This window comes from Salvelinus fontinalis, chromosome 15, assembly GCF_029448725.1.
Source record: "Salvelinus fontinalis isolate EN_2023a chromosome 15, ASM2944872v1, whole genome shotgun sequence".
Lineage (NCBI taxonomy): Eukaryota > Metazoa > Chordata > Actinopteri > Salmoniformes > Salmonidae > Salvelinus > Salvelinus fontinalis.
Window position 1 is genome coordinate 44,017,847 of NC_074679.1, and position 24,734 is coordinate 44,042,580.

Genomic DNA, 24,734 nt, shown 5'->3' on the forward strand with positions numbered 1-24,734 from the left:
TACCCTCTGCCCAATGTCTCCCCACCTCCCTGTCCTCCAGGATGACCAGTGTGCGTTGGAGAAGCCCGGCCTCTCCCTCCACTCCCGCGTGGCCATCCAGCTGCGCCTGGCTGAGAAGCAGATCCTGGAGAGGGTGGTGGCCAGCGGCAAGGCCAAGCGCCTGCACTTCCAGCAGCAGCAGGAGGAAGGCGCTTCGCTGCCACGCTATGAGGAGAGCGACATCGCTCTGCTGGAGAATGCCGAAGCCGACGACAAACTGCCCATCATCCTGAGGAAACTAGAGGAGGAGGATGAGGAGGGAGACGACCAGGCAGCGGTGGAGCAGGTGTTGGCTCAGGTACAGCAGCTGGGACACGGGGGCGCAGCCAGGGATCTAGCCCCCCTCATAGTCAACGGGGATGGTGGGAAGGTGGTGGTCAACGGGAATGGTACGGACGCTAGCCCAGTCCTGGAGGTTGGAGACGCTAGCCCGATTCAGGAGGCTAGCAAAGAAGCTAGCTCAATCTCCTCAGACGCAGGCCGAAGTGTTAGCCAAGCCCAGGACACTAGCCCTGCTCAGGAAGGGGATCATGTGGATGCTAACTCCACCATGCCTGACACTGCTGTCCCTGCAACCACCCAGCAACAGGAAGGCCAAACCAAGAACGGAGACAAGGCTACTGCTTCTCTCTCACTGGGAGTGGACTTGGACCTGAGTGCGGAACGAACTGGAGATGAGCCCAAAGTCAACAGTGAATAGATGGAATCATCATCTAGCTATCCGTTATTGCAGAAGAAGAGCAGCAGTCAGCCAGTCAGTCAGCCCTTTTCTATTTATTTATTTTTGTCTCTCTAAAGTGACTCAGAAATAAAGGAGCTAAGAATAATAAAAAATAAAAAAACAGAATTTGAATTTTTAAATGGTAGAACTTTTCACTATCTGTCCATTTCGTTAGTTCGTCCCTCCTTCCATTGGCTTTGTTATTGGTGCCTTCCTACGTACCAACCGCTGCAGACTGCTTGCACACTGCCAGTCAGTGTGTCTCTCCCATCGGCCTTCTATCTGAGCATTAGAAGTTTGTCATTTACATGAAAAACTGGCTTTTTGTTTTTGAGGTTTGAACAGTGCTTTACTGGTTTACATTGAGTTTATTGACATGAGAGAACGGTAGGGAGTAACAATCGCAGGGGACGGCGCCGGTTTCAGTTCCACTACTGTAGGTGGGACAGAAAGAAAGAAATTAGATTTAAATTGTATTTAATTTTGTCTCTAGCAAGCCAAAATCTCATCCTAACCCTTTACCTCTCAGTCAGTTTATTACTGTAGTTTATCTTAAAGCTGCAATATGTTGCTTTTTGGGAGACCTGACCAAATTCACATTGAAAATGACAGATCTAAAATCCCATTTCTTTGAAAGTACGTTTAAGAAGTGTTAGATCAGTTCTATGTACTCTATTTCTATGCTTCCTTTTCTTAAGTTTTGTTTTTGAGTCTTTTACTTTCGCTTTAGTACACCAGCTTCAAACAGCTGAAATACAATTTTTGGGGTTATTGAAAATATATTTCAGTGGTTTGTTGTCACAAACTGAAATTAGGCAAACTGTTAGAATTTTTGAAACTAGGAAATGGCAGAGCGATTTCTGCATATTGCACCTTTTTAATATATACCAAGTATAATTTCACTCAGTCTTTTTCTCTGGCGTATTTGGCTCTTTGTTCTCTGTTTGAGATCATCACTTCCCCTCTCTCTCTCTTCTCGCGCTGCACTTCCTGGTTTTACTCAATAGCATTTTAAATACAACTGAAGGAAACTGCTGGCACAAAATGTCCTGTGCACTTCTTCTGGGAACAATCAGTATTTTATTTCTTTACTCGAGTATGAAGTACCATTTCAAATGTAATGGAAAGGATAATATGTGTGTTTATTAAGTGAAATTTGATGACTAAAAGCAGGTGATTTGGGTTATAATTTTTTTTTTTTACATTTAAAACTTTATTATGAATGTACCCCAGCTCTTCAAGTTGCAATTGAATCACCCAAGGATGAGTTTCTGTTGTGATGAAGAATATGACTACCGCTAATATGACTAACGCTCATATGATGAGAGCCAGACGTCAGAATGGTGACGAAGTCAAACCTTCAGCAAGACGTGATTCACACAAAGGACTTCTGCTCATTTCACTTAGATGATGGTTTTGTAGTTAGACATCCTGAAACGGTGTGAACCTTTTTGTTACTCTTCCCTCCACACCAGAAACGAGACAAACAAAACGTTAATAAAGCGGTCTCTGATCCAATCGCTAAATTTCAACGTATGTTTTTGTTGTTGTCTGTATGACATCTGCTCTGTATTTTCAGCATAGTTTGGTTTTGTGTTAACACTTAATGGCTATCGAAACATGATGTGGAGTTAGCTCTCTCTGTTAGATGCCTAAGATCTTAAATAACCCCGTAATTCCAGTACAGTAGCTGTTATTGTCATTTCATCTGCGGTTCATGTCGGCACAGGGAGCTAATTCCTTGGTGTCTGCCTAATCTTCCCCCCCCCCCCCGATGGATGGATGGTGGATATGAGCGGCCATTTTAATAGGCCATGCACCAGCAGTTTATTTTCACCTTACTCCAAAGTGTTAGCTAGCGCTGCTCATTCTAATTCATCTCTCTGTTCATGCTGCTACCAACCGCAAAATGACAGTTGCTCCGAGTCTATTCTACTGTATAACGCAACTATAAAGGGGCTCGTTTTCTACCTTTCTACTTTGTTGAAGTATCCCCATGTTATCTGCTGCATACTTTGCTTTGTCACACTCCAATCTCTCATCATGGACCGGTTTGTTCCTGTATTCTGATTGACTCCCAATGGACTGCTACTGCTACTTGCCATTTTGTACGATTCTCTACCAGTCTTTACCTGCTGCTTCTCTAAAGATTGTTTCCAGGTAGTGTACAGTTACTGAGAATCTACCTACTGTTTTAACCAATCACACTCTCCAAGCAATTCACAGCACCCTGTTATATCTAGCCACAAAGTCCTCACCAGCTCACCTTTTAGCCTGGTCCCAGATCTGTTTGTGCTCTTGCCAACCCCGTTGCTGTCATTGTCAAGCCAATGAGTGACAAGGAGTTGGCATGATGGTACAAACAGACTGGCACTCAGGCTACCTTACAGCCTGGTCCAAGATCTGTACCCTGTGCTTTAGCTAACTCCTCTGACAATGATAGTTGGTGGTAACGTTTTGACTTTTCCAGGGTTCTCGTGACTGTATGATGATTCTTGTAAGTATAGTGCAACTGTTGAAATGATTCATTGTTACTGTACATGACAGCAACCCTAGTCTCGGGAAACCAAGGCTTCTCACATTCTGTCAACAAGACCAGGTTTGAAAGGATGGCCCCACGAGACTACCCTAACCTGTACCTTAAATGCAGAGTACGTACAGTGAAAAGTTGGTACAATACTTCTTACACTGTACAACATACAGATCTGGGATCAGTCTAACTCACCATATGCAGTAGTTTGAGGTTGGTCCTGTGCGATAGTGACAGAAGGTTGTGATGGACAACACAGAATAGTCATGAGACTGTCCACATGGAAAGGCCACAGATTAAAGTGAATCTAATTTCTCACCTTCTATTCGTGCCCAGCCCTGTTCTTTCTCCCTTCTTCCTGCTCTCTTGTCTTCTCCAAACAGCCCATACACTCCAGGAGCACAAGGTCAGCATCCCTTTTTTTCCACTCTATTTCTCTTTTCCTTTGTTGGGGAGGGAAGTTTTATTTAATGTATTTTCCCCCCTCTCTGCCCCCTGGACCTATTACGAATTTATAAAAGAAACATTATCTTGAATCATTTAATTCGGGGCAATTAAATTTTGAAATTCCCCATTCATAATGCATGGGGAGCTCCAAGATAAAACCCCCTTTTAATCCTTGAATATATTATTATAATGGGGGTGGGCAGCGGAGAGAGCGGCAGTCCTGCACATGTCCAGTATTGTTAGTGCTCTCTGTGTCAGTAGCTTACTGTAGTGGGAAAGCAGGGGGAGGCAAGGATGAGGAGGAGAGCGTGAGAGAATAGAAGGCCTGGGACCATCCACTCCAAAGTAGTCCTTCGCCATGAATTATAAACTCAACTCCCTATAAATATACAATGGCAGCCACCACAGCCCAGCCCAACGCTAGGGCCCATTGTCATGCAAGTGTTTATTTACCAATAGCATCCCCATCCTGTGTGCTGAGGTGGGGGTGGAGAAGAAGAGATGGAGGGCAGGTCATCAGTGCATTTTAAGAGAACGTTTGAAACACGAAGTTGAAACATGCTAAGTGTCCTGCAGTGTAACATGGCTGGTGTACAGTAGAGGGCTGTGTGCTGCAGTCTCGGGTTCTGCCTGTGTTCACGTATCTGGGTTATCAGAGGGCCAGTGGGAAGCCTCTTTTCCAGGGTCATGATCAGCTGACTCATGGGCAGAGGTCATAGTTCAAATGTCGCAGGTGGCGGGCTCTAATTCCATCACTGTTTCAGAGCCCAGTGTGACAAACGCACTCACTCACCCATACACAAACGCATGCATGCATTCATACAGACGAACACAAGAACACAGACACTCAACACTCAGGCATGCATATTCACACACACACACACACACATTCACACTTGAGACATTGCTTGTATGTTACAGTATCACGCACACACAGACAATTGACTCCACGGCGGAAACAGGTTTACCGTTTGCACTCAGGGTTGTGAGTCTATTGCGACCACATGAGTAAGTGATGATAGGATTGTACAGTGCTAAAAGCACAAGTGGCTGCTCACTGCTCAGCCCATAGCGCTTCTATAACCAGCTCCACTACTGCTCGTCAACCGCTGTCTGTCCACGCTTACAGGTACAGTTTGACTAGAGGTTTACCTGTAGGTAATTGTCTCACACACACACACACAGTGTTTCACAGTAGCTACGTGTTCAAATTGTATTTATCACGTGCCGAATACACCTAAAAGTGAAATGCTAACTTACGAGCCCTTAACCAACAATGTAGAGTTTTTAATAAAAATACATTTGCTAAATAAATTCAAGGAAAAATAGTAACACAATAAAAAATAACTACTATATGCAAGGGTTACCGATGGATCTCTGTGAGGGAACAGCATAAAGTTACTGTCTTGTGGTTTAGACTCCCTTAACCCACCCCAACCTCGTCCAAAATGATTGGCACCTTTTGAAAAAGATGAGCAAAAAACACTATAATATAAATTATTTAAAAATACTGAGCTATATTGTATGCTCCAAAACTGGGAAAATGTATAATATTTTATACTAATACAATTGCTCAGAGAAAGAGATGGTATTTAAAAAATCTCAAATATAGGGCTAAAGATGATTGGCTCTCCTGTTGTCAGTACTGCATCACCCTCCCCTTGCGAGGATAATGACACTGAGCCTTTTTCTCAAAGGTTTTATGAGTTGGAGCACACATTGGGAGGAATCTTAGACCATTCCTCCATACACAATCTTTCCAGATCCTTGATATCGTTTGTCTGCGCTTATGGACTACCCTCTTCAATACAAACCACAGGTTTTCAATGGGGTTCAAGTCCGCACACTGAGATGTCCATTACAAAATGTAGATTTTTGTGGTCAATTAACTATTTCTTTGGATCATAGATTTTTTAATGTATGCTTGGGGTTATTGTTTTGCAGGAAGATCAACTTGCAGCCAGATTTCAGCCTCCTGGCTGAGGCAACTAGGTTTTAGGATAAAATGTCCTGGTACTCGGTCAAATTCATGATGCTGTTGACCTTATGACCCCCAGGACCAGTGGGAGCAAAATGGCTCCATAACATCAAACACCCACCACCACATTTTGCAGTAGGTATGAGGTACTTTTCCGCAAATTATTCTGTTTTTTGACGCCAAACCCACCACTGGTGTGTGTGGCCAAAGAGCTCTATTTTCATGTCAAATATAATGTGGTGGGGGATAGAGTTTGGTGCTATGCCCTGCCGCTCTTCCCTCCCTCACCTCATCCCAAACTCTGGAACGACGCATCCCAACCCCTGTCCTCCTCCACCCCTCTCACCCCCCGTCCCGTAGCATGAGTGAGCCTGAAGGCAGCATCAGAGCTCATAATGGAAGTGTCCATTTATTATTAAAGAGGGGGGGGGGGGTTGGAGGGACTCTCTCTGGCCTAGCGTGACCGGCCCGGCTCGGGTCTCCATCTGCCTGCCTTATGGAAGTGACATGTGGAGAAAGTGATTGGCAAGCAGAGGATTGTGAGGTGAAAAGGGTGTGAATAACGTGTGGGAAAGAGGGAGCGGAGTGCCTGAAATGCAAGAGTGGGTGTGTACGTTTTCCCGCTCTCTTTCTCTGCCCCCCTCCCACCTCTTTCCTGTTTTAAGATTTAAACAGGTGAAATGATACATACTACAGTAGCAGGATTCACCGCTGAACACAGATAAATAGGGATAGAAAGAAGGAACGAGCAACTTGGCGATTCCAGGAATGAATTGAACAAGGGGGAGGAAGTGATATCAAGATACACTGCATTCCATTTTTAGGTCTGATTATTTAGTCTCTTGAAATAGAGATGCGTGACGATTCGGTTTCTGTACACGAGTGTCAACAAAATATCACTTTGATTGGTTGCATTGCACTGTATGTCCTTCTGTTACATGGACACAGAAGAGCTCACACACATGCAAGCAACTCTATGCTCCCTCCCTGGTGGAATAAATGGCCACCCTCCCAAGTTGCAGGAGTTCAAACTGATTTGGTATTTCTCCACAGCAAGCTTCATTTAATCCTTCAGAGTCTGCTGACGCACCCGCAGGTTCAGCAGTGGTGGAAAAAGTACCCAATAAACAGCCAGCATTAACACCGAGTGGCTGCTGCCAACATACTGACTCAACTCCAGCTCACTTTAATAATGGAAATTGATCAAAAATGTATCACTAGCCACTTTAAACAATGCCACTTATAGTACAGTATATACATATACATTATATTATCATCTACTGCATCTTGCCATCTTTATGTAATACATGTATCACTAGCCACTTTAAACGATGCACTTTTATGTTTACATACCCTACATTACTCATCTTATATGTATATACTGTACTCGATACCATCTACTGCATCCTGCCATCTTTATGTAATACATGCATCACTAGCCACTTTAAACGATGCACTTTTATGTTTACATACCCTACATTACTCATCTCATATGTATATACTGTACTCGATACCATCTACTGCACCTTGCCTATGCCGTTCTGTTCCATCACTCATTCATATATCTTTATGTACATATTCTTTATCCCTTTACACTTGTGTGTGTATAAGGTAGTAGTTGTGGAATTGTTAGGTTAGATTACTTGTTGGTTATTACTGCATTGTCGGAACTAGAAGCACAAGCATTTCGCTACACTCGCATTAACATCTGCTAACCATGTGTATGTGACAAATAAAATTTGATTTGAGTAAAAGTAAAGATACCTTAATAGAAAATGACTCAAGTAAAAGTGAAAGTCACCCAGTAAAATAATACTTGAGGAAAAGTCTGAACTTTATTCCTTATGATTTATTTTTTATAAATGTTTGGCGCATTTATGAATGTGTTATTCTATGCGTTTCTGTGGGCTATTGTAGTAAAGGCCAAATTCAATATTTGAATTTGGCCTTGAATTTGGCCCTCCCCCAGACTAAGATACTTCGAGGTTCAATTGTAATCCTATATAAGCCAACTGGAATTAGTATTTTACAACAGTGAAACCACTGCATGTATAATATATGCCGTCTTTGCTAATGCAGTGGGAATGTTTAGAGAGAGGGGGAGGGGGTCACACAGATGTAAGGATGAGTGAAAGTGTGGTGTTGGTGGTATGACAATAGAGAAAGAAAATTTGACAAATTTTAAAAAAGGACACGAAAAGAGTGACAAAATAGGCACGGGGAGAGAGGTAGAGAGAATAAGATGGAAGGGTGAGTAAGGAAAAGTGGGTGGAAGACGGATGAGAATGAGAGCCCCCAAAGCAAGCTGGTTCGGGAGCTCTGTTCACAAACAGACCCCACAGAGCCCCAGAACAGCAACCCATTTAGACGCAACTAAATCATGAGAAAACAAAAAGATAATTACTTCACACATCGGAAAGAATTTACTAAAAATATTGGAAAGAATTGACTAAAAAACAGAGAGCAGATGAAAAGAGATGGAGGGCTAGAGAAAATGGGCCTGTGCAACTCAGCTGAATGCAGATGCATATGGCAGAATACCCGACTACTGTGAATGACCCAAAATTAAGGAAGTCTTTGACTATATACAGACTCAGTGAGCATAACCTTGCTATTGAGAAAGGCTATGTGCACGCTGCCCACAAAATGAGGTGGAAACTGAGCTGCACTTCCTGAACTCCTACCAAATGTATGACCATATTAGAGACACATATTTCCCTCAGATTACAGAGCCCCACAAAGAATTTGAAAACAAATCCAATTTTGCTAAACTCCCATATCTACTGGGTGAAATACCACAGTGTGCCATCACAGCAGCAATATGTGTGACCTGTTGCCACAAGAAAAGGTCAACCAGTGAGGAACAAACACCATTGTAAATACAACCTATATGTTGATTTATTTTCCATTTTGTACTTTAACTATTTGCACATCATTACAACACTATATAGACATATGACATTTGTCTATTATTTTGGATCTTTTGTGAGTGTAATGTTTACTGTAAATTGTTTGTTTATCTATTTCACTTACTTTGGTAATGTGAACATGTTTCCCATGCCAATAAAGCCCTTAAATTGAAATTGAATTGAATGAGCAGAGAGAGGGAGACAGGGTGAGATTGAGAGAGAGATAGAGGTGGAGAGAGATGGAGACAGAGTGAGATGGATACTGAGAGAGAGCAGATGAAAAGAGATGGAGGACTAGAGAAAATGGGACTGTGCAACTCAGCTGAACGCAGATGCAAATGGCATGCTGATAAGGGCCCATAAATCCAGAGTGTGTGACGTCTCTCCCTCTGCCGTGCTTCCTCACCCCCCCCCCCCCCCCCCAACAGTGAGACACCCTCTCACAGGAAAACGAGGGGGCTGTAGGAGAGGGTATGGAGGGGGGCCAACAAAAATAATCAACAGGATAGGTGGACTGACTCTCACAGTTGTCCTCTCATCCTTTCCTTTTTTTGTTTTTCAAGATTGCTCCTTTCTTCTCCATTATCGGGTTGAGCTGTGCCCCAGAAACACACGATGGAGAGGGGAGGAGTGCAAAAGGAGAGTGTGACCGTGAGAGAGAGAGACCCCTATTCTCCAGGTCAGAGAGGGAACAAATAAATGTATTGGGCACAAGGAGCGCGGCTGGAGAGGAGGAGGGGGAGCGGGTGGGAGAGCGCACGGCAAGCCGACAGCTGATGAATGGCCGGGCAGGCTGTAAGTGACAATATGCAGACAAGCGAGATCATTTGCAAATGGATGCAGGGAGTGAGGGGGATAGAAAGAGAGAGAGAGAGGGAAAGGCAGGGGCAGGCGAGGGGAGGAGGAGAAGAGGGGTGAATGGGTTAACCCTATCCAGGCCCTGCCATCCTTCCTTTCAAAGAGAAAGGGGAGAAGAGGAGGAGGAGGAGAGCTCCCACCTGCCCAGAAGAGAAGGCTCATTTGTTTGTGTTGATGGAGAATTCTCTCTGCATTGGGCTGCATGCATGCAGAGGAGAGACTAACGTAACCGTAGACTAATGTAACTGTAGACTAACGTAACTGTAGACTAACATTACTGTGAACAAACATTATTGTAGACTAACATTACTGTAAACAAACGTTACTGTAGACTAATGTAACTGTAGACTAATGTAACTGTAGACTAACGTAACTGTAGACTAACATTACTGTAAACAAACATTACTATAGACTAACATTACTGTAAACAAATGTTACTGTAGACTAACGTAACTGTAAACAAACATTACTGTAGACTAACACACGTTACTGTAGACTAACATTACTGTAAACAAACGTTACTGTAGACTAATGTAACTGTAGACTAATGTAACTCTAGAATAACATTACTGTAAACAAATGTTACTGTAGACTAACGTAACTGTAGACTAACGTTACTGTAGACTAATGTAACTGTAGACTAACATTACTGTAAACAAATGTTACTGTAGACTAACGTAACTGTAAACAAACATTACTGTAGACTAACGTTACTGTAGACTAACGTAACTGTAAACAAACATTACTGTAGACTAACGTTACTGTAGACTAACGTTACTGTAGACTAACGTAACTGTAAACAAACATTACTGTAGACTAACACGTTACTGTAGACTAACATTACTGTAGACTAACACACGTTACTGTAGACTAACATTACTGTAGACTAACGTTACTGTAGACTAACATTACTGTAGGCTAACTTCTGTCTTCAGACTTTTCTTTGGATCAGGCTTTTGCAGATGTTTGTAGTTTAGTAGCCGGTAGTATATAGCTCCAGAGAGCAACCAGAAGAAAAGTCTTGTCTTGTTTCATGTTTCCCTCTGAAATGGGGCCATTACATCCACTGTTGGTTGACGGTGCATTTCTCCGTTCTGTTCCATTTTATTTTGCATCATATTCTATTTCAACTCTTGTTTCCCTGTTGTGTGTAGAGTGGAGGTGCTGATGATGGAATAGAATAGAAGGGCTGATCAGTATCAAATGAAGGTCTATTAGTCTAATCGTGATGGAATAAGTAGGGGCCAATATCCTGTCCAATCTAACATTCCTCAGGCTTTCTCCTAACGCCACAGCTACGCTACGTTACGCTCTCATCCAATAGCATCTATATTTAACATCCACCAGACACACTCTACTACTCAATACATCACAGGCTCGCGGTGGGTGTGTGAATAGAGATGTGTGGGAGTGACAGTGTGTCTGTGAAGCGGACTCCGCTGCACAGCCATGGAAAGAAAACCACGGAAGGAAATCACCGAGAGAAATGACTGTGCGAACCACTCTCACTGAGTGACTGTCATGGTTAAGATAGTTCATTAGCCCATCTAAAGCCACCTTCAGTTGCGTTAGTGTTGTCATAGTGAGCGCTGTCCTTCTCTCTCACTCTCACTCTCACTCTCCCTGTCTCTTTTCCTCTCCTTGTGTGGTTACTGGCACCTGAAAACAACAAAGTACTCCTCAGTGTTTCAAGTGTGTTTGTCATCCTTGCATCACCTCTCTGGCCCCCTCTTTCCCCTATCCCTCCCTCCCTCTCCAACTCTCCCTTCCCAGGTCTTAATTGACCCTGTAGAGTAAAATGAGGTGTGTAGGGATGGCTCCAGCGCTCCACTTAGGCACCTGACACGTAGATCAATCACTGTGTTGATCCTAATACCCTTAACAAGGTGTGTCTGCACTCAAAGGACATCTGTGTCTGCCCTTACCGTCGCCACCGTCTCTGTCACACGCACACAATGTACGCATCCCAGGAGGCTGCTGAGGGGAGAAACGGCTCGTAATAGTGGCCGGAACGGAGCCAATGGAATGGCATCAAAGACCACCATGTGTTTGATGTATTTGATACCATTCCACGCACTCCGCTCCAGCCATTACGCGAGCCCGTTCTCCCCAATTAAGTTGCCAGCGACATCCTGTGGTATGCATGCAACCACGTGCACACACATACACACACATCAGGTTGTCCTTTCTTTGCACGTGTCTGCGGTGGTTGGCGGTGTTTGATGGATCTGGCGAGCTGGTGTTTGTAATGTTGGTTCCTGTACTACACACAGGGCTAGCCATGAGGAGCTGTCCGCTCTGTGAGATATGGGTTGTGTGTGTGGTCGGATGGACCTCTACGAGGGTATCTGGTTCTATGATTGGCAGAGATTGTCACAATAGCATAATACCCACTGGGTACAGACGTCAGTTCTAATTTTGATTTTGTTCAGTTGTCAACGAACATAAATTCAGTGCAAAATCAACAGAAAATTCACCATATATTTGGATTTAGGTAAAAAGTTGGGAATTTCCCTTACTTACTTCTTGCAAATCTAATCAGTGGTCAACATTGATTCAACGTCATCATAACACATTTTTTGGGTTGAAATGACGTGGAAACAGCGTTGATTCTACCAGTTTTTGCCTAGAGTACATTACTGTTTTAAGCAAAAACATGGTTTTAATGTATATCTTCCACATTACATAACATTTGTGTGTAATCTACATATCCCTGCTCTCGTCCAACTGAAACTGCCACCAACTGCCACCAAGATGAAAAACAAACCCACTATGAAAGCCCAAATCTAATTAGAAAGAGACAAACTAATATGACATTTCATTTTGATAAATAATTCCAGCTCCTGAAGTCCCTGGAGGCTTCGCCCGAAGCAGATCAAACTTTTCTAATGCTCTTAAAACGCTCCTCCATTTCTTATTGATGGCATTTTATAGTTTATAGACGTTGTTGCTTCGAGATCCCCTGGAAATACTTAATTGTATCTGATGCAGGCTTGCTGTAATATAATTTCTGTGTGTGTGTGTGTCCGTGCATCTGTGGAGGTTTTCCCCCTCTGTGTTTCTGCAATAACAGAGGTGTAATCTCTCTCCTCTTGTAAATAAAACTGAATTTAGTCTTGGTCTGTCGAGCAGAGCGATGTTTGGACCAAGAAAAACCATGTATCTAAATGTAAACACTATTTGAGCTCCCTATTCTCTACTCTGTGTCTCTGTGTGTGTTTCTGTTTGTGTGTGCGCGTGGGCTTGTGTGACTGTGAGTGTGTGTATCTACGCGTGTGCATCAGTTTGCATGTGTGTGTGTACGCTTGTGTGTTTCGGTTTGCGCGTGTATTTGTGTGTGTGTGTGTGTATGCGTAAGTATTTTACTCTCTGTCCCCTCTCTCTCTCAGGATGCGTGTCAGACAGGTCCACATGGAGCTCCTGGAGGCTTAGTGTCCACTCTTAACAAGGCCACAGCCTTCTCCTGAGAGGGCTTCTCCAGAGGCCATGCTGCCTTAATGCCCTGTAAAATAGAGAGATAGGTATTAAAAGAGAGGGGACAGAGGACTGATCATAGGCTTGTGGTCGGAATTTGCCCAGAGGGGTTGATGTCAGGTTGGTAGACCTGGTATCCTCTGTTACTCCCCCCCACTCCATCGCTCTATCCTTTCCACCTTCCTCCAATCTTCCCAACCTTCCATCACCTTCGCTCTTCATCCCTTCTTTGACCTCCATCCCTACCGTGTTACCTATCCTCTACTGCTTCCCCCTCTCCCTTCTCTCTCCATTTCCTCCATCCCTCCATCTCTCTCCTCTGGTGCAGACATTGGGCCTGACAGTCAGGCTGCTGGGCAGGCAGGAGAGCCACCGTGCCACAAGCCATCTCGTCTCCTCCTCGGCCCCCAACACACACACACATCCCCTTCCCCCTCGCTACTCTCCGTCCACCTGAGCAGCCATGACCATCGCCTGTCACCACGGTAACTCGTACAGCGTTTCGATTCGCCCCCGAACAGGTCAGAGGGGCAGCGGTGACAGAAAGTCGGGGGGTGGGGGTTTGGGCAGGAGGGAAGAGAGGAGAGCACGTGCACACACGCACAAACACACGCGCACGAAACACACACAAACAAACACACATACACGGTGCTGTACGGTGGTAGCAGCCAGGTCTGTGGTTTCTAGGTCAGGGACCAGGGTTGGGGACTGATGGAGATGAGAAGGGACACCAGGACAGCGCTGGCCTTTTACCGTGGGCCTGGCCCCGTAACGTCCCAGCACACCGTCCAGGCCCAGCTGTGTGTGTGTGTGCAGTGTGGAGTGAGGAGTGGAGATGTGAGGGGATCAGACCTGATATGAGGTGATTTTGTCTTCTCTTTACTTCTAGCAGAGTGACGAGCAGGGACAGGGAGAGGACAAGGAGTGGAGAGGGCCGACGCTCTGCAGCCAGGGGAGTACGCTCGGCTGGACGGACAGACTAGAGGTGATCGCCCAGGGAGGGACTGGAGAGGACCGCAAGTTCACACCCTGATTGAGGTTATGACAATCGAAGCCAAACCACTCTCGCTACAGTGTCTTCATTGAATATTTGAATTGGATCTAAGTGATCCTAATTCTCTCCCATTATCTACTTGCTGATATGGCAGCATTACAAGGCCCTGTTGACATATAGCCTAGCACTCATTATTGCTTGATTAAGGACTACTTTACCAGGCAGGCTGCTGAACTGTACACACACACGCATACACAATCCATCTATTATTCACTATGTCATTAATATTTAACTGTGCTTTCATATGGGCTGAATCATAACCTTTTCTATGGGAACATACAGTAAGTACAGTGTTACCTCTGCTGCTCAGTAGGAGAGGCATGGGACCAACAGTAAACTAACAGAGCTGGAGGAGGACTCTAATAAACTTGCTGTGTGTGTGTTGGCATGCCTATGAGCCCATGTCTGTGTCTATTCATTTGGTATGTTCATTCATTTGGTATATTCATACATTTGGTATATTCATACATTTGTTATGTTCATATATTTGTTCCTATTCGATTCTCTTGAATGAGAGAGGACTGTGAACTCACCAGAAGGATTTATTTGACCAGGAGAGGGCAGCGGTGGAGTCAAGCTTTAATTAGTAGTGTTACGGTCACTGAGGCATAGCAGAGACAGCAAGTTTTTTTCACTTTAGTTTATTGTTTTTTTCATTTGCTTTGGCAATGTTTCCCATGCCAATAAAGTTTCCCAGAGAGGGAGGGAAAGAGTGTGGCTGTTACAGTGAACGTATTAGCGCCACACCGTCGGTCACGAGTCATAACGGCAGTCAAATTCCATGTGACCGTTTATTCACAGTAATTAGGCTTCTCCAAGCTCTGATGCTGCTGATGGTCATTAGTAGGCTACCAAACTTGCTAACTGACTCGTACTCAGCACTCTATTGTCCCTCTAATCACTCTGACTACAAATGTTTTGGAAAATCCAATCAAACACTTCATGAGAGCCCACGAGGTAATGTTGCGCAACATTTCTGTAGGCTATGCAATTGCGTGAGAAAACAGTGATGGCCTCTATTAAAAAGAGGAGGATACCATCATCTTTCTATAGGCTAGGCCTACTATATTTATTTATCAATGTTCCTAATATTCAGCACATTGCTTTGCTTTACAACAGGAGTATAGCCTACCTGGCTGGCATGAAAAGGAACCACGGGGGAAAAGTGTCCTTCATTCACTATTTAAGTGCATCGATGACATTGTATTTTTTTCTCCATGCACCTGTTATGAGACAGGCACTTGATAATGGTCTATTCTAAATCGAAACGAATTACACACATATATTAGTTAGCATATGTAAAGACAACATTAAATTAAGAATAGTCTGATGGGTGACAATATTAGCTTATCACTTGTGAATGGTGTATTATCACTTGTGAATGGTGTATTATCACTTGTGAATGATGCCCAGTGTGTGCAGTAACGCAAGAAACAGGGCACATCTTCTGTAGCCTAGCCCATAGGCCTATATGTTTTAATAAGGTTTGTATCACAACTAAAGTGACCAAATAACTTCTTAAAATGATGCATATTAATCCGCTTTACAACCGGTGTAGAGCCTAATTGGGATACATGGAGGGTGCAGAGTTTCAAGTTTGGGGAAGATAATTTTCACCATAAAAATGCATCTATGAAATAAAGCATACGTGCATAATTGTATTTGCGATCACTTTTGAGAACAGTGTTTTCCCGCTAATTGATTGCATTTTGGAACATTCGCGCGTATAGCCTACTGCTGTGTGCTCATTGCTGCTCTTATAATGTGAAGAAATCTTGTTAGCTGACAAAAAGTATGCTGAATGTGGAGACTTCTTCTAACAATATACACCTCGGTATTCGATCAGTGGCAAATTTTGTGTCCCCAATGTGTCTGTCTTCACTTGTAGCCTACTTCTTAGCTGAAATGGCTGTGAGAAGAACCCGATCACTTGACGGGCATTGGATAATAAGAATTGATGTACACTACCGTTCAAAAGTTTTAGGGTCACTTAGAAATGTCCTCGTTTTTGAAAGAAAAGCACATTTTTGTTGTCCATTATAACATCAAATTGATCAGAAATACAGTGTAGATATTGTTAATGTTGTAAATGACTATTGCAGCTGGAAACTAAAGATTTTTTTATGGAATATCTACATAGGCGTACAGAAGCCCATTATCAGCAACCACCACTCCTGTGTTCCAATGGCAGGTTGTGTTAGCTAATCCAAGTTTATCATTTTAAATGGAGAAAATATCCTTTCTATTTTAGTCAGCTATGTTCTATTATATTCTTCATACTATCAAATAATAAAAAATAAAGCCACAGAATTATAAACAAATCTTGTTTGCTAGATGAACTAGGGGAGCCCACAGCCATATGGCATAGCCATATCAGGGCCTTACATAAGGACATACAGAGTATGCTATTCTGTTCTCCTGAAATCCACTACATTTTCTTCATATCATGTTTCTTTAGACCTGTCTTAAAATAAACAATGGTTTTATTGTGATAGTGTAGGCTATATTTAATGGATCTATTGGACTTTTTCAAATTGATCAGTGGCTTGTAGGCTATGCATGGAGGCCAGGAGATGCTCACATGTTTTTGTTAATTAACGGTCAACTACCATGAGACTGGCAGTTATTCGCTTGCCAATCACTGGCTAACCAAATGTCTTGACCGCCACAGCGCTAGGAGAGAGGGAGGGAGAGAGGTATAGTTTCACTATATTCATATAGTATCACAGAGGGAGAAGTAGAGAGAGAGAGGTATAGTTTCACTGTATTCATATAGTATCACAGAGGGAGAAGTAGAGAGAGAGAGAGGTATAGTTTCATCTTATTCATGTAGTATCACAGAGGGAGAAGTAGAGAGAGAGAGATGTGTAGTTTCACTGTATTCATGTAGTATCACAGAGGGAGAAGTAGAGAGAGAGAGGTATAGTTTCATCTTATTCATGTAGTATCACAGAGGGAGAAGTAGAGAGAGAGAGGTATAGTTTCACTGTATTCATATAGTATCACAGAGGGAGAAGTAGAGAGAGAGAGGTATAGTTTCACTGTATTCATATAGTATCACAGAGGGAGAAGTAGAGAGAGAAATGTATAGTTTCACTGTATTCATATAGTATCACAGAGGAAGAAGTAGAGAGAGAGAGATGTGTAGTTTCACTGTATTCATATAGTATCACAGAGGGAGAAGTAGAGAGAGAGAGGTATAGTTTCACTGTATTCATATAGTATCACAGAGGGAGAAGTAGAGAGATAAATGTATAGTTTCACTGTATTCATATAGTATCACAGAGGGAGAAGTAGAGAGAGAAATGTATAGTTTCACTGTATTCATATAGCATCACAGAGGGAGAAGTAGAGAGAGAGATGTATAGTTTCACTGTATTCATATAGTATCACAGACGGAGAAGTAGAGAGAGAAATGTATAGTTTCACTGTATTCATGTAGTATCACAGAGGGAGAAGTAGAGAGAGAGAGATGTGTAGTTTCACTGTATTCATGTAGTATCACAGAGGGAGAAGTAGAGAGAGAAATGTATAGTTTCACTGTATTCATATAGCATCACAGAGGGAGAAGTAGAGAGAGAGAGGTATAGTTTCACTGTATTCATATAGCATCACAGAGGGAGAAGTAGAGAGAGAGAGGTATAGTTTCACTGTATTCATATAGCATCACAGAGGGAGAAGACTGTAGACTCGTATCTACCTATGACTGATGCAGCTGCACTACTAGCTTGGATTATTGAGTTCTAGGGCAAAAACCAAAACATGCACCCAAGGGGGGCCCCAGGAACGAGTTTGGGAAACCCCGGGTTGAGCACAGGGTAACTGATCTAATCTCCTCCTGGATATCACACACACACACCGCCCAGAGAGAGGCAGAGTCTGGTCGCTCCAGGCTGGTTGGCTGTGTGTGTGTGTGTGTCTAGGTAGGTTGTCTTGCTTGGTGCATCTAGACTGTGTGCTGTGGGCTGTAGCTGTGTAGGAGTGACATTGACATGGTAGAGAAAGCTCAATGACATAGCTGCCGTTTGCTGTTCTCCCCTCCGCTGTAGCGCCGCTGCTGTCCGTGCCGCCAGCCAATAGGCCGGTGATGAATCGTGGGGTCAGCGAGAGACGGGGTAGAGAAGGGGGAAATGTGAAACAAGCAGATAGGGACTGGAGGGGGACGTGGGCCGGGGGGGGGGGGGGGGGGGGGAGGGTAACCGGGAAAAGACGGAGGGAGGGAGAGGGGTATGGAGGGAAGAAGGGGGAGAAAGAAAGGGAGGGAGAGGGGGATGCGATAAGGAAAAGTATGAAGGCAATCTTTCAAAGTGCTGATGGTGCTGGATGGGGCTTGGAGAGCGCTGGAACTGCTGTCTCCTATGGCAACGCCATTATTCACCATCAGATCTGTGTGTGTGTTATTATGTGTATGTGTGTGTAAACTGTCCCTCACTAACACTGACTCCCAGGTAGTAATTCTTCTGTCCAAACAGAAGCAGCAGGGAGGCCAGGTCCAGTTGGGTGTGACACTGTCACGGCCCACCAGTGACACACTGAACCAATCACATCCCCCCTTTAGCCCCTCAATTCTGTTCCTGATTCATATTCGTATGCTTCATTGGGAAGACAGTGGAGCTATTTTAGAGGGAAGTACAGAGAGAAATCAAGTTAGGGCGTAAAGTGGGGATCGAACCCCCGCCCCTTGATCAGCGTCCGATACACAGCCAATCAAATCTTCCTGTTAGAGAAAGTGATTCTTTCAACAACATTCAGTAGTTTAGCTCTGAAATTACACCTTGATTTTTAAGTGTAGCTACAAAGCCCTCCTGACAGACTGTGTGTGTGTGTGTGTGTGTGTGTGTGTGTGTGTGTGTGTGTGTGTGTGTGTGTGTTTGTGTGAGTCACTATGAATGGATTTAAATGGATTGCTTGTAATTGCATCATGATGACTCCCCTCAATAGTATAAACTGTCTGATCACACACACACACACACACACACACACACACACACACACACACACACACACACACACACACACACACACACACACACACACACACGCGGGCACACACACACACACGCGGGCACACACACACACAGAGCTGTTCCATGTAAATGAAGGCCATATTTACCTCTGAGGGGACTGTTCGCTGCTGTTATCAGGTTGAACTATAGGTGAGTCTTGTGTTAGGCCAGCCACAGATGCAGCCAACCCTATCCATCACGGTAGCTCTGTCTCTCCCCACACACACACACACACACACACACACACACACACACACACACACACACACACACACACACACACACACACACACACACACACACAAGCATGCACATACGCACACACAAGCATGCACATACGCACACATGTGGCGCACAGACAACCCGAGTTCCAGCCCAGTTGGATATTCATCAGGGGAGTGACAACGAGGTCCTTGCTCCGCTACTCATTTCAATATTTGTTGAAATAATATGGTAACAACTTTGATTTGGTCAACTTATAAGCTTAAGGTCGGCTCAAGAGGCAAAAACACTGTCAAGTGTCTGTTGGGAATTCTCCTCCACTGTCCTGACCTAAGAGTGAAAACAAGAGGTCCATCTCCTTGTTCTCATATCAATATGAATACGGACGCAACATTGACTTTAACTCCAGGCTCTAAACTCCAAACGTCACGACGACAAACCGCTGAGGGACAAATTGAAGAAGTCAAAGGTAGGACACACCTACACATACATGGCACCCGTTAATCCAACATCGAGTTAGTTTGTGTAAATGTTAGAGACATACATCGCGTAGACACACAGACAGAAACACACAACAAAACTCGAAAAGCTACGGTATAGGTTGGGTCATGAGGGATGAGAAACAACAAGAGAGCCTCGTTTGTTCTCATTTCAACATTTCTTAAAGCCCCCATGCAGTCTTTTTAATTCATCATCACTGTATGTCTAATAAATCACTTTTTTTTTATTTCCTGAAAATGATTCCAAATATATATTTTACAATTTATTTTCCTGAGCCTCCTTTTACCATTGAAATGCTCAATCTCTTCGTGTGGGCGTGTTGATACACATTTAAATATATTTACATTAACAACCCTGATTGGTGGAAAGGATCATCTAGACTCAGGGGTCCCCAATTACATTCAGCCGTGGGCAGATTTTTCTTTAAGCGGATGGTCGCGGAGCCGGATCTTGTCCAAAAGCCACTCCTGTGTTGTCTTGGCTGTGTGCTTAGGGTCATTGTCCTGTTGGAAGTTGAACCTTCGCCCCAGTCTGAGGTCCTGAGCGCTCTGGAGCAGGTTTTCATCAAGGATCTCTCTGTACTTTGCTTCGTTCATCTTTCCCTCGATCCTGACTAGTCTCCCAGTCACTGCCGCTGAAAAACATCCCCACAACATGATGCTGCCACCACCATGCTTCACAGTAGGGATGGTGACAGGTTTCCTCCAGACGTGGCACTTGGGTATTCAGGCCAAAGAGTTCAATCTTGGTTTCATCAGACCAGAGAATCTTGTTTTTCACGGTCTGAGAGTTTTAGGTGCTTTTTGGCAAACTCCAAGTGGGCTGTCATGTGCCTTTTACTGAGGAGTGGCTTCCATCTGCCACTCTACCATAAAGGGCTGATTGGTGGAGTGCTGCAGATTTGGTTGTCCTTCTGGAAGGTTCTCCCATCTCCACAGAGACACTCTGTAGATCTGTCAGAATGACCATTGAGTTCTTGGTCACCTCCCTGACCAAGGCCCTTCCCCCCGATTGCTCAGTTTGGCTGGGAGGCCAGCTCTAGGAAGAGTCTTGGTGGTTCCAAACTTCTTCCATTTAAGAATGATGGAGGCCACTGTGTTCTTGGGGACCTTCAATGATGTAGAAATGTTTTGGTGCCCTTCCCCAGATCTGTGCCTCTACACAAGCCTGTATCTGAGCTGTAAAGACAATTCCTTCAGCTTCATGGCTTGGTTTTTGCTCTAACATGCACTGTCAACTGTGGGACCTTATATAGACAGATGTGTGCCTTTCCAAATCATGTCCAATCAATTGAATTCACCACAGGTGGACTCCAATCAAGTTGTAGAAACAGCTCAAGGATGATCAATGGAAACAGGATGCACCTGATCTCAATTCTGAGTCCCATAGCAAAGAGTCTGAATACTTATGTAAATAAGGTATTTATTCTTTCTTTCATTTTAGAAATGTGCCAAAATTGATGAAGAAAATGTTTTTTTTAATCCATTTTAGAATAAGGCTGTAACGTAACAACATGTGGAAAAAGTGAAGTGGTCTGAATACTTTCCGAATGCACTGTATATCCTACATGCACATGCACATACACAGACATGATGCATGCAGTCAGGCTCATAGGCCTATATAATTTAAACACATTCAGCTATTTGCCAAATATGGTAACACACTACAAATGCTCAGGCCTATTTAAATGAAAAGAGTGACTTTCTGGGAGAATTTAGAGGTGATTTCAACTTGTCCCAACTTCCGTTAAGTTTGTCACATGGGGACAACGACAAGGTTCGCAGGCACTTTATCGCCGATCCACAACAGGAGCACATGTAATAGGCGCGCCAAGATGGAGAAGGGAAAAGCTGCAATAACAAGGCAGGAATAGAGGCTGAATAGGAGGAGGAAGAAGAAGAAGAAGAAGAAGAAGAAGAAGAAGAAGAAGAAGAAGAAGAAGAAGAAGAAGAAGAAGAAGAAGAAGAAGAAGAAGAAGAAGAAGAAGAAGAAGAAGGTAATTGTTGGGAATGTGGGGCCTTGGCAGCTTCTCTATCTGATGCCAGGGTTTTGTGTATTTTTGTTATTTTGAGGACTGAGCACAAATCTGTTTTCTCTCCCTTTCTCTCTCTCTCCCCTCTCTCCTGGAAGCAGTGGAAGTATGCCTGCCCTACCGACCATCCGACTGCCAAACTCTCTCTCTCCTCTCCCTCTCTCCCCCCTCTCTCCAGGGAGCAGTGGAAGTATGCCTGCCCTACCGACCATCCGACTGCCAAACTAACTGATTTAGTCACACTCTTTTGCCATTTTTCTTCTCCAACAATCACATTTAGTCCCGCTGTTTCCACTGGCCAGGCCGACCACGTCCCGCTGGGGTTCCCCTGAAGGAGAGGGGCTTCCTAAAGAGATCTCCTGGCCCCTTGGCGTCCCCAACAATGTTTATTTCTCATTTAGCGGGGTCGGAGAGCGCCTGGCCCCGGCCTCCTGGTCTGGGCGTGGATAGTCTGGATACTGACACAAAGCTGGAAGCATGGAGCATCCTGGAATATCCAGACAGCTTTATATCATACATCTTTATTATCACAGCATGGCGTATGTCCCAAATAACACCCGAGTCCCTATGTAGTGCACTACTTTGACCAGAGCCCCAGAGGCCTACGATCAAATGTAGTGCACCATATAGGGAATAGGGTGCCATTTAAGACTCAGTCTTTAACTTTTTTTTTTTCTAGTTGAAAAGGGAATGAAAGGGCACATTCCTTTACTGGAGAGATGGGCCATCTCTCTCTTTTAACTTTGTCATACAGGCCAGTAATGTGGAGTGAATGCAATGTCGTTGATCCTCTGTATTTTCTAGTATTGTCATGGCATAGATATGGTTAAATAAACAGGTACAAATGGCAGCAGCATGGTACGGGTATGCATGTCACCAGCAGACTCTATAAAGTTAGAGGAAACCCTGCCTCGTCTTCTGAACACCTAACCCTGGGATAGTTTTCTTTTTCAGCGGGACAATAACACAAATGTTTATGCCAAAGATACACCTGCATGGCTTTCCAATGGGCATTTAGTGTTCCTGCACAGTGCAGTCTCAGTCCTGACTTACATCTACTTGAAAATCAGTGACATATTTTGAATATTGCTGTACGTCAATTTACTGAGCGTGAGCAATTTTGACAAAAACAATGGATATACGCCAAGTGTACAAAACTATGAACACTGCTCTTTCCATGACAGACTGACCAGGTGAATCCAGGTGAAAGCTATGCACAACTCAATATTAGGAAGATGTTCTTCATGTTTTCTACACTAAGTGTATGTAGCCCTAAGAGTTGTGCAAAGTTGGTAGAATCGTGTTCAAAATGTTTGCAGATGTAATGGCTGCCAAAGGTGCTTCCACCAATCATTACCTCTGGGGTGGTAAGACATATGCAATCAAGAGGCCTATGGTCAAAAATAGTGCACCATCTAGGGAATGGAATGCAGTCCTGAACTTATTTCCCTTCTCTGGCTGAAAAGGGAATTAAAGGGCACATATATTTACTCTCACTGTGTGCATGTGTGTGCTGGTAATAAAGAGTGGGACGGAGAAGGAGCGCTGTCAAAATGTGTAAACAATTCCATCAAACAGCCTACATCAAATGAGATCAGTCTGTACGGATATAATAGGTTACAACAATAAAAACTTTGTGACTATTTCTGTTCCATTTCACACAAAAAAAAAGAGGGGGAAAAAATAAATAAAAATAAGCACATGAACACGTTATGACATCACAAGGCAGTTATGACATCACAAGGCAGTTATGACATCACAAGGCAGTCTCATAAATAAAGCTGGTAATTGAATGGATATCCAATTACGCTGTAAAGACACTTCTGGCTCTGTGAGCTCTAAATGCATCGTTTTCTAGGTTGTTTTTACCCTCATTATATAATTAATCAGTGATAATGACCAACACATATATTAACTAAGAACCAGCCCCATCCGATCCAGATTAGTTCATTTTAATACCATTATGTAATCCTAAAATAAACACCCCAAACCTTTTTGATAAAGACTAGAGAGAGTCAATTGGAGAGCTCATAACGAGAGCTTGGGATTCAGTAGAGCTGAGCAGAGCTGGGGAATGTGTTAACTTGTTCTAAATAAACCTATCATTAGCATTTTCACGTTTAAAAGGAATCATTTCAACTTTGATATTCTTAATTGTGCTTAAGGGCTTGTTCGCTGCTCGCTCGCTCCCCCTCAAACACTTGAAACTCTCTTAGACTCATGTGGAGAACGTCTTGGGAGCACTTTTTAAAGGTTACTTTTAATTCTCAACGTCTATTATAGGAACGGTGTAAAAAAAAAAAAAAAAAAACATTTTAATTAAACATTTAACATACACATGCAGTAAGGAGGACACCCAAAGTGAATATTATTTCAGGGTATGTAATGTTTAAAATCAACCTGCTATCTATTAATTTGGCTACAGTGTAGTCACTGTCTGGGAGCTTAGGCAAAGACATGTAGCTGTAACAGACACCAGACAGGCAAACACAGAGAAATGAAAGTGATCAATCATACTTAACATTGACTTTCAAATGGACTCAGACAGTCCGACAGTTCTAGAACAAGCAAAACTGTAGGATTCCACTGAAGACAAGAAACAAGACCATTCTTCTTGTCCCTTCTTCCCTTTAATCCAGAGAGAAGGGGTGGGGTGTGGGGTACCAGGAACGATGGTAGAGGGGAGCGGAGGAAGGGGGCCCAAATTGTGGCTAGCAAGCTAAGACTGCTCTGCTCTGAGCAGTGGGTGCGTAAATAGAGGCCTGTAATTTGCATGTGGCAGCTGCTAGCCAACAGAGGGTACTGTTGCATAAAAAGTCTGTCTGGGAGACATTACATGGCTATAGAGGAATTAGCGCTAACACATTCATATCTCCCAGCACTGTTACCAGTTCAATAAAAAATCTAATAGGGGCTAATATTTAAGTACTCCCTCTAGCTATATCTATGGAACTATGGATTCT

General features: G+C 43.6%; 1 protein-coding gene across 3 annotated transcripts in view; it reads left to right on the forward strand.

The window, feature by feature from the left end:
* setd3 (SET domain containing 3, actin histidine methyltransferase) overlaps nt 1-14,407 on the forward strand; it is a 66,411-nt gene extending 52,004 nt beyond the window's left edge. For 2 of the 3 annotated variants that reach the window (XM_055863941.1, XM_055863942.1), the window contains exon 13: nt 41-2,292. In XM_055863941.1, the coding sequence (XP_055719916.1) occupies nt 41-739 (699 nt within the window). In that variant the 3' untranslated portion in view covers nt 740-2,292. Of the gene's footprint in view, nt 1-40; nt 2,293-13,845 lie in introns of those variants that run through there. The other variant, XM_055863943.1, reaches the window with a different exon arrangement.
* The last annotated feature ends 10,327 nt before the right edge of the window (nt 14,408-24,734 follow it).